Source organism: Octodon degus, unplaced genomic scaffold (genome assembly GCF_000260255.1).
Source record: "Octodon degus isolate 3935 unplaced genomic scaffold, OctDeg1.0 scaffold00012, whole genome shotgun sequence".
NCBI classification, from domain to species: Eukaryota; Metazoa; Chordata; class Mammalia; order Rodentia; family Octodontidae; genus Octodon; species Octodon degus.
The window spans coordinates 6,395,927-6,406,964 of NW_004524588.1; the positions used below are offsets into that span (position 1 = coordinate 6,395,927).

General features: G+C 41.4%; 1 protein-coding gene across 3 annotated transcripts in view; it reads left to right on the forward strand.

Annotated features, from left to right (window-relative positions):
• The window catches only part of Ptpro (protein tyrosine phosphatase, receptor type O), a 265,902-nt gene that overhangs the window by 246,074 nt on the left and 8,790 nt on the right, over positions 1-11,038 (forward strand). For all 3 annotated transcript variants that reach the window (XM_023709537.1, XM_004626095.2, XM_023709538.1), the window contains 5 exons: positions 897-973; positions 1,565-1,699; positions 1,914-2,036; positions 6,902-7,056; positions 9,904-10,039. In XM_023709537.1, coding sequence (XP_023565305.1) covers positions 897-973; positions 1,565-1,699; positions 1,914-2,036; positions 6,902-7,056; positions 9,904-10,039 — 626 coding nt within the window. The remainder of the gene's footprint in view (positions 1-896; positions 974-1,564; positions 1,700-1,913; positions 2,037-6,901; positions 7,057-9,903; positions 10,040-11,038) is intronic.

Below are 11,038 nucleotides of genomic sequence, written 5' to 3' on the forward strand. Positions count from 1 at the left end.
TATATATCTATATATCTATATATCATTATATCTATCTATATATCATGTTATATACCTTAAATGTATAAAATAGAAAATAGGGAGGACCAGGGCATAATTCAATATTAGAATGAATGTTTAGCATGCCCAATGCCCTGGGCTTCATCCTCAGGATTAAAAACTGAAACTAATTTTTATAAAGAAATAATTATTGGGGCTGGGGAGATAGCTCAGTGGTCTATAAGCCTGCCTGGCAAGCACAAGGACCCAGGTTCAATCCTTGGTACCATATGCTCTGTTGATCCTGTGCCACGCCAGTCACTAAAACCGGGCTTGGTGGTGCACACCTGTAATCCCAGAACTGAGGAGGTTGAGACAGAAGCATCAGTATGAGTCTCAGCTGCCTTGCAAGACCCTGTACCAAATAAATAAAATAAATTTCTTTGTATGTGTGGTACCGGGAATTGAACTCAGGACCCTGCACTTGCCAGGCAAACACTTAGTCTACTGAGCTATCTCCCCGGCCCCAATAAATAAATCTTTAAAAAAAATAATTATTAAAAGACCCATGTATCTCTCTAGGTCTACCAAAGATAATTGACTCTCTGTATGCCCTTAGGTAAAATTGAAATCACAGATATTTAATTCAAGTAAATATTTTAAACAACCTTCCCAAAATATGAACATAATTCTTCAAAGAACAGAAAAGCTAATGTAGAAAAAAACTGTAATTGTAAATGTACGTATTTGTTGAAACAAGAAACCAAGACTGAAATGTGGCTAAAACACCAGACTGCAATAAATGATCTACCTACTCTGTCACTGGCTGATTTGACTTCATATTGGGTAGAAGGAGTCAATGTCATTTTTACTTCCATCTTAACTTTGTTTATAGATTCCTTCCTTATCCTTTACAGATGACTTTAGCCGTGTGAGACTAGTCTCCATGAATGAAGAAGAGGGTGCAGACTATATCAATGCCAACTATATTCCTGTAAGTAGTGAAATAATCAGGCATTCAAATGCTGAAGACTATCAGCCAGCCGGTAGAAGATTAGTACAGCTATCCAAGAGTGCCAAACAGTCCAAAGGAGAGCTCTTCATACCAAACTCTGAGAACAGTCTCCATTATTCTGTTTCAGAATAAACAAGGTGCAGAACTCCATAAATCAGTAGGGTTCAGATTTCTTTCCAATGGCATAGTGCAATAAATAATCATGCTAGAAAGTAAATAATCATGCTAGAAAGTATCATTCAGGTGTTGACACTTAAGTATCCACAATGAAACTCCAGGGCTCCATTCAAATACCTATGCTTTTGAAATATCTGTGAAGACAGTGGCTATTGTCACAAAGAGATGTGGATATGATTTTACAGGTTAACAAAAAACAATGCTTCAAATCACACAAAGCTATATAGTCAATTGCTATAATTGCCTTTTTGATCCAACAAAGAAAAAGCATCATATAGGTGTGTGAGCCTTTGCCAGTTTATTATCAATCAGTTGTCAGTTTTCTGCACTTGTGTGGAATAACATTTGGTGCTGATGGCAACTGGTTCAATCACTTTATCATTTATCTTTCAGGGATACAACTCCCCCCAAGAGTATATTGCCACCCAGGGGCCACTGCCTGAAACCAGAAACGACTTCTGGAAGATGGTCCTGCAGCAGAAGTCTCAGATCATTGTCATGCTCACTCAGTGCAATGAGAAGAGGAGGGTGTGTACCTCAGCAGACCGTCCCCACCTCCCAGAGCACCGGCCCCAGCCTCTGCCGCTCACCAAATGGTTACTGGGCAGCAGGAACCACCACACTGTTCCATGTTCATTCTCACAATAATTCCATATGGTTCTTTGGAAACAATCGCCCTTGCTTTCCCCAAATGAATTTAATTGCCTGCTTGTTTTAAAGGCTTATATTATTGTCACTCCAGGTAAAATGCGATCATTACTGGCCATTCACAGAAGAGCCCATAGCTTATGGAGACATCACGGTGGAGATGATCTCAGAGGAAGAGCAGGATGACTGGGCCTGTAGACACTTCCGGATCAATTACGTAAGCCTCTAAATGGAACTGCAGGTGTACCACCACGGCCACCCAACTCCAAGGGCCCAGAGACCAGCCCACCACCATATATGACAACAATCACTTCAGGCTTTGTGGCTCTGCTTCCTTTGAGAGAAAAATTCCACTTGTAGTGGGTTGTTTCATATTTTAGAGAGAATGGCATAGATGGAATGTTGGCCTGAAGGCCAAGGCAATGGAATAAAGTCTGAACAAGTCCATCTCACATTCGCCTAGGCCAATCAAGGACTCTGCTAATCATTGCTTACCTAGCATGACTGAGTAAAAAATTATTATCATTATTCATATTAACCCAAATATATATCAGCCTGATAAGTGAACACAAGGCACACTTAAAATTATAAACTCTTAGACCATGACTTACTAACCTGGGTTTTGCTTCCTTTCTTTCCTCATTTTGTTTTGTTTTGGTTTTAATTACTTGGAAAGTCATTCTAGACCCTAATATTATTCATGGTTCAATATTTTTTCTCAAAGTGCTGTTGATTTCTAATTATTAGAATGTCAGAAAAGTCTTGCCCAGCCAACTGCCTCTCTGACAGCAAGTCTTTGAGCCAGGCTGAGTATTCCTGAGTCAGGCTTCAGTGCTAACATCAGCCAAGGCACCATCTACCTGGAAGCAGTTCACAGAATATAAAGCTTTCGCTAGCACTGTCTACTAAAGCATGTTGTTTGCTGAAAGCAGGCTTTAGTAGGAGAGTCCTTCTTGATGCTTATGTTGACAGTGTTGTTGATATGGTCTTTGCTGAATATCAACACCCCTGCTAATGGTATAGACCAAGGGACAGCAAGCTACAGCCTGAAAACAAAATTGACCCACCAGTGGTTGACACATTTTAATGATTAAGATTTTTTTGAATACGGTGTCGTATATAAATTATGTGAAATTCAGAACACAGGCCCCATTCATGCATTGGCTGTGGCTGTTGGGCTACATCAATCTTGCATAGTCGCAAGCAAAACTGCATGAGTGTCTTAGTTGCTTTTCTTGTTACTGAGACAAAATATCGACACCCAAAGTTATTGGAGAAAGAATCATTGTCACTCATTCTTTGTAGATATTTCAGTTCTTAGTTGGCTGGTTCTAAGGCAGGGTGGCACAGAAGCAGAGGAGCAGCACAGAGGCAAAACAGTTCACTGCAGGGAAAAGAAGCAAAGCAGTGAAATAGTGAAGTGGCTGAAGCACTCTCCTCTTTTTTTTATCCCTTTCAAGCTAGATGCTCTTTGGTCCATGCCACCCACATAGAGGTAAGCCTTCCCATTGTCCACACTCAGAACTATGCCAAACTGATCAGGGTAGTAATTTAATATTCACACAGCATTAATACCAGCATCACACACTTAAATTCCAGCATCACACACCCTAGATTAAGACACCTCAGGAAAGCCCCGTCTATAACCACAGGAGCCTTTGAGGTGACATCTAGACACAAGCTGTAACAATGCACTACAGGCTAGGCATAGTGGTACATGCCTGTAATCCCAGAACTTGGGAGAATTGCCACAAGTTTTAGGCCTGCTTGAACTGCATAGTGAGATCTTGTCTTAAAAAACTTAAAAAAAAAAAAGATACAAAACCAACCATTATCACTTTCTGGCCATTTCCAGAAAGAGCTTTTGACCCTTAGTAGAAATAATGGAAACATTGCCCATATCAGTAAAAACGTGAACACCATTAACTATCCCTTTATTGATGTTTACAGAAACGGACCACTTATCAACCAATAGTAGTTAACAACTGTGTTTTGTGCTGTTCCACTCCTTTAAATTACCTTTGTCTTCCTTATTCCCCAAGCATGTGTCTACTCAAACACAGCTTCCTCTCAAATGTCATATTTATAGAGCCTTCTTTGGCCTCAGAGACCATGAGCTCTTTCCTCTCTGCTGCAGTGTCACGCATACTAGCTCATCAGCACACTATGGTTATAATTCTCTTTCTGCGTCTGACTCCCCCAGGATACTATGAGTTTTAGAAGCAAGTACTCTATCTTTGTGGAATGAATAAATGAACGAACACATTATTTCAAGAATAATAAAGCACTATTCAAGTCAACAGACTTCCCATCAGTGGAAGGATTTCACAATCCTAGTGCCACTCAAACTAAGCTTGCTTTCCTTCTTTCTTAGTTTCCTTCCTTCCTTTCTTCCTTCCTTCCTTCCTTCCTTCCTTCCTTCCTTCCTTCCTTCCTTCCTTCCATCCTTCCTTCCTTTCTCTATCTCTCTGTCTCTCTGTCTCTCTGTCTCTCTCTCTCTCTCTTCCTTTGGCTATCTTAGCCACAAAGCTATTGCAAACTGCTAAAGAAAAGAGACTAGATCTTGCCTTAGGTTTGCTTCTGGGAAAAATAACAATTACAGAACATAAAATAGGTCTGTTTCTATGTTTATTTCCTTGGCAAGGAAGAGTCATATAAATCAGCACATGACCAATAACATGTTTCCTGTCCTTGGTCATAAACAATGACCTGCTTTTTAATGACAAACATGTGACAGAGTTGAGCAGCAGGAATAAACCATGAATAATAACGTTTGCTTATAAGGCGACTGAATGACTAGTCAGTGGTAACAAACATCTGGTGCCAGGGCGTCCCCCTTTGGCCATAGCATGCACAATCTGAATTCAGAGCTCCTAGAGTGAAGGTTACATTGACCAAAGACCGTTGTACTGTGCTGACAAATATGTTTTTCTACTTGTTTCAATTTTGTTTAGACACTTCTTTATCTACTCAGTATTCCTATGCATAAAGTTTTCAAGTACAAGGTAAAATTGTATAGATAAGGAAATCAAAGTCAGAGAAATGTGAGATAGCTAAGTAAGGAAAATCCGAAAGGGTTGGCTCACTTAACAAGAAAGGAAAAGAAATGACCACAGCACAAGACTGTCACTTCCAGTGCTTGAAATTTGGTGGTAACTGAGTAAGGGCTGGGCAGCCAGATCTCTAGAAACATGTTTGTTTCCAGGGACTTTGTACTTTACTATTGAACTGGAAGGGTGACAGCTGTTCTAGCCTTGTGGCTGTGAAGAGATCAATGTCAAGTTAGTGGAGGCTTGATATTGTACTTCTTGCACATTTTAGCTGAATACATTTTCAGGTCAACTCTACTAAAATATGTATTGTCCAAGGCTTACGTGTGATTAGAATTTGAACAGGGCTGGCATTTTTATGAACCCCGCTGAGAAACCCAAGCTATGTAGTGACTGAGCATCCTCCGACCCTCACAGTGTTGAATAACTTGTTTTGTGCAATTCACTACACATAAGTTACTTTCTGATGCTCTCTGAAGACGGCAGGGAGGGCAGCCAGCATCTTTGTAGCCTTCGTGCTCAGTGTATCTGAGCCCTTAAACAGAGCTAGTGAGGGGTTGTGTGCTGCTGCTGGGAATGTGTCATAAATCAGTACATGAGGACAACTGGTATGTTTGAATGATGACATTTTTGTTTACATAAATCTTGTATATCTTTACATATTTACCTATATACTTTATTCGTACATCTATTAACTGAGCTGTAAATTCTGCTGTGTTCAAGACCATTAAATTTTGCACGCAACAATTAATTTCTCTTGGATACCTGAACATAAGCCTTACCACTACAGTCACAGCCAAGCACACAGACATGCCAAATTCTCCCAAGCTATGCTATAGTTTTCCTTCGTCTCAGAGTACTGTGGGCCTTTAGCAAGTCTGAGGGATGAGGGTGAACCACATATGTGTAATCGTGAGCTTAGAATTTTTCTGACAATGGACAAGAGAAAAATAAATCATTCTTCCAAATCAGTGGACATTAAAACGTGCTGATCTTGAGGGAGCCGTGCTCTAATTGATATTAACTTAGTTTGGAGGCATTAACAATACATCTGATGTGTAGGTTAATATGAATGAGATTAACATCCAAAATAGACCTATGTCCTAAAGACTCTCAGAGTCGCGTATATACACGACTGAGCCGGCAGTCATCATAATTCAATAGTAGCAATCATATCTTTGCAGCATCCTTCACAAACACCACCACACTTAATCTGCACAATGGCCTTTGTTATCCAAATCCTTGCTCCACCTTTGTTTTTGGAAAGCTGAAGCTTGGTGACTCTTGTTTTGAATCAGGTCTCCTAGTTTTAAAACCCAAGACAGAGAATCTCCGTAAGTGACAGTTTTCAAGTGCATTCTTGGATAGACTCGTAAGGCGTTGGGAGAGGCACAAGCAGAGGGAAGGGGCCCCGTAAGGCTGTGAGCGAGTGACCTGGAATCTCACCAGGCAGAACCCCCGAGACTGCTGGAGCACATACAGCATGCGCATGTGCAGTACAGACACAGGGGCGGACTTCGTGCCATGGGGTAGGTCAGTCGTTTTCTGAGGATTGCTTTCAGTGGGGAAGTCAAACACTTGGCATTTCCCAGCAAGGCAGCTCCTTGTAGTGGAGAACAACACTCTGGAAAAGGGCACAGCTGTGCCGTTAGCAGCACCGGAAAAGGGGTGCAGCGGGCTGGGGAAGGGATCTAAGCTGGGTGCACCCTGCAGAGTGTTTAGTTCATTCCCAAAACTTCTGAGTGGCAGAGCCAGGATGTAAGCCCTCACCTGTTTCAAACTGCTGTCCTTAACTGCACAAGCACAGATAAGCAAATCTGTCCTGCTTTTTAAAGCTTTATCCAATTAGTGTTATTTTTCAGGATCAATTTTATGCCAGATAGGGCTCAGATGCAGAAAGAGAGATGTACTGACCAAGATGCAGTGCGCTCCTTCTTTCTTGTCCCAGTCACTCGCGAGTATGAGTAGAGAACTAAGCCACACTGACAGAGACTCAGAGACTAATGCTCGTTCTTGGCTTTTGTCCCCAAAGGCAGATGAGACGCAGGATGTGATGCATTTTAATTACACGGCGTGGCCCGACCATGGAGTGCCCACAGCCAATGCTGCGGAAAGCGTCCTGCAGTTCGTGCACATGGTCCGACAGCACGCAACCAAGAGCAAAGGTCCGATGGTCATTCACTGCAGGTAACCTCGTCCGGGCATTTTCTGTCACACATCAAGGGGTTTTCAGTTGAGTTTTAGCAGAAGAACTAGCCCATCACTCGCTAAAACTCTACAGTTTAATCATAAATAAATTAGGGTTTTTAAAGTCTGTGATTAATTGGTATCTTTATTATATACATGATTTATTTATAATATGAATATTATAACTATAGCTTATAGGATAGATTTATTTGAATTTTATGAGGATAGAAAAGGTCAGGAGTAGCAAGAGTAAAGGCATTCGCACAGATTCACATGATTAGAACATGGAGAAATTAAGACACAAAACCAGGGGCTGGGGAGATGGCTCAGTGGAGTAAGCACTTCCCTGGCAAGTGCAAAGGCCTGAGTTCAATCCCCAGTTCTGCAAAAAAAAAAAAAAGACACAAAACCAGGCACACTGGTCTCCAAAGACCGTGTCTCCTCTACAGTGGATTATTATCCTTGTGCATCAAGGATTCTGAACGGCTATAATCTGGATAAACACAACATAAAATTATAAATAATTTATCAGAGATTAACATTATATGAGTAGAAATAAAAGCAAGAGGAAAAAATACTCAGCATATTAAGAGAAGCATGTTTGTTAGAGTTGCTCTTCAGCATTGCTTCTAAATTTCAAGACAGCTAGAATGACAGGGGATAAATGATCCATTAACAATATCCACACTAATTCCATAGGGAAAGATTGTCTTTGGAGCTACTCCTTCCTTCTCACTAAGTAGACAAAGCTCCCTCACAAGCTATCCCTACAACGACAGTGTTGTTATAGAATTTCTTATGCAACTGAAAAGATCAGGAGATATAAATATTGTCTGGCTGCCTATGAGAGAGTACAGATGGGATGGTGATGTTAAGGGAAGCGGTGACAAGCAAGCCAGCCTAAGCAGCTAAATCCATAAAATCTATAATCCAAGAGTTTCCATGTTGGTCTTTGTAAATGAGAATGGCTAGATTGTAAGTGTGTGTGTGTGTGTGTGTGTGTGTGTGTGTGTGTTGGGGAAGGGGGTGACTACACAAACTAGTTTCCACTTAGAGAGGATATCGTTGCTGTCAACGCACCTCACGCTTTCACAGTTTAAAAGCTACCCTTTAGTCACTGAGACCATGTCTTCTCAACATGATTCTTTACAAGAGTAGAAAATAAAGCTGCTTGACCCTGGGTCATACTTTTACATTCCTAACACAGCACTTAGCCATACAGCCCTGGATCAAACTGCGCAGGTACCCACTCGGTGGCAGAACATTTTATCAGAGAGGTTCTGGGAGAGAAGAGTTGTCTAGCAGAAAAAGCAAAACAGACTTTCAACTCAAGGGCCTGAATATTGGATTACTCTCCCACCAAATTCCATATACAAGGTCTGATCAAAATATATGGTGGGGGCTGGGGAGATGGCTCAGTAGAATAAGCACTTGCCTGGCAAGCGCAGGGCCCTGAGTTCAATCCCCGGTTCTGCAAAAAATATAGATATAGATATAGATATAGATATAGATATAGATATAGAGATATAGATATAGATATATGGTGGAAGTTAGTTTGGTTCTCTTTAATTTAATACTCCCTCTCACTCTGAAAATACTTCATAATTCTTGTTACTTTCTAAAGCATTTCTGGAAGTCCTCTTTCATGACTGTCTTTGCAAGTTCTGATAAAAAGATACAGTGAATGCTGCTACTGAATGCTACCCAACAGAATCAAGCTCATAAAAACTTACACTGTTTCTTCAACCAGGTTGTTCATCAGATCTGGAATTATGTGAATTTTAGCTCTTCCACCAAGTCAAAATCAACATCAAAATTGAATGTTTTAAATTGATCCAGGGGCTGGGATGTAAGTGTCTGCCTGGCAAGCACTAAGTCCTGAGTTTGACCTCCCATACTCCCCAAAGAATATTATAAATAAATAAATATATAGATCCAGAACTTTGAGTAATCACAATAGCAAAACTAAAGACACTCAATAAAGAGGAATTCTAGAGCTGCTTCAGAAAGTGGAAAGAATTATGGAATACATGTGTTTATTGCCATATATATTTTTTTAATTTAAATATTCACTGTATATTTCAATCATGTCTCCTATAAATTGGCTTCAACTTTTTCCTTTCTCAACATTTCATTATAATTCAGAGTCTGGAATCCTTGGGCTCTTCATTTCTATGGATGATTAGAAGTAAAGAAGAGCTAACTTTGACCTTGAGCTATAGGCATGGTGTGGGCAGTTGGCTGGCCTATATGAGTCCACCTCGACCTGTGTGGACTAGATTTGGGACTGGATGAGACTAGTCCCACATATTTAATTTGATTATAAAGCAACTAACTTCCTAGAAGTTGTCCTGGAGACTGTAGAGGCCCAAGATCCACTGGAAAGGGATTTGCTCTGTGAAGAAAAATAAAAGGTGTATGGTGGTGAAGTGAACTTAGGGTGAAGATATGAAGTTAGCTATGGTCCCAGAGCATCGCAATTAGACTTTTGGGCTGGGTGTGGGGAATGAACTCAGGTGTTTATTCATAAAAAGGGACACTGTTGCATGCACCAGGTCCTTGAGGGCAGGGACCATCTGTCCAGAGTGTTCAGTATAGAATCATCTCTTTTCTTCATAAATGGTGAGCGGGAAGTACAGGCCTCTCGCTCCTCAAGGGGAGCAGCGATTGTCAGAAATGAGACATCAGCAGGAGTTCAGACACAGCTGCATTCCAAACCTCAGTTTGGTGGAAAACGAGAAGTTTGGTCCCCTCCACAATGGTGCTACCCATGGTGTTTGTTTTGTCTAAGGAAATCCCTAATCTACTTTCACCCATCTAATATGCCATCTGAACCTTTTCCTGCAGCGCTGGTGTGGGGCGTACAGGGACCTTCATAGCCCTAGACAGGCTCTTACAGCACATACGGGATCACGAGTTTGTGGACATCTTAGGACTGGTGTCAGAAATGAGGTCATACCGGATGTCTATGGTACAGACAGAGGTAAGAATGTAATAAGGAAATACTGTCCGATTTGCCCTTGGCTGAAAAACTTGACATTGTTCAACCTCATGTATCAAAACAGCTATCACAATTTGTTTATTATCTACATTTCCCATCTTCTCGTGGTGTGTGTTGAAACTGCTATAGAGTGAAAAAGAAATAGAGGCTAGCCTCTAGAGAATGGATGGAAATGACATTTTCCCTGGCATTGCCATCCCTTTAGGAATTCAGAGCACATGGATGTGTTTGCAATTAGACAACAATAGGTTAGTTGAAGGCAACAGCCTATATGAGCCAATGCCACAAGTGAACATTGTGGTCTGAAGTGAATTAAGTTATATAGGAAATGCTGCCCTGCTCAGATCAATTTATCTTTGGTTCTTTTTTTTTTTTTTTAATCTTTGGTTCTTTCTCCATGTGACTGTCTGTGGTGATCCCATCAACTATGGATATGTTCCTTGTACCTGCTTCTAAGGCTTTCCATCCCCATTTCCTCCTAATCCACCAGCACTTCCAGATCCTTTCATGTAAAGTAAAAGATGTATTATTTTAACAACCTCAGGCATCTGGGGAAGCGTTCTGTGCCTCCTCTTTTCAGCCTACCTCCCTCGAAGTTTGGTGGCTTGCTTGGTCTGGAGGAGCAGCTGACTGTGGACAGCCCCTCCTATGTGGATGCAAAACCCCACTCCAGGCGCCTGCTCATAATCCCAGACACGCAGGGGGACTGGTGATTTACTGACTTAGTTCAGGCAGGCAATAACTCTCCTCCCGGAGGAGTGGGAGGGGGAGGAATGTTGGAGAACAGAACAGAACACACCTTGCTGGACCTCTTGCTACGGGATTAAATAAACGTATCCTGGTCTTCCTCTTGCGTTTCCCGTACTGTACCACTAGACGTCAGCGTAGCTTAAAAAGCCTGGCGTCATGGCTGCGTTCGCTCTTCCTGTTGCAGGGCTCCCCCTTCTCCCCCTTTTTCCTCTTCTTTCCTCCTGATTTTTT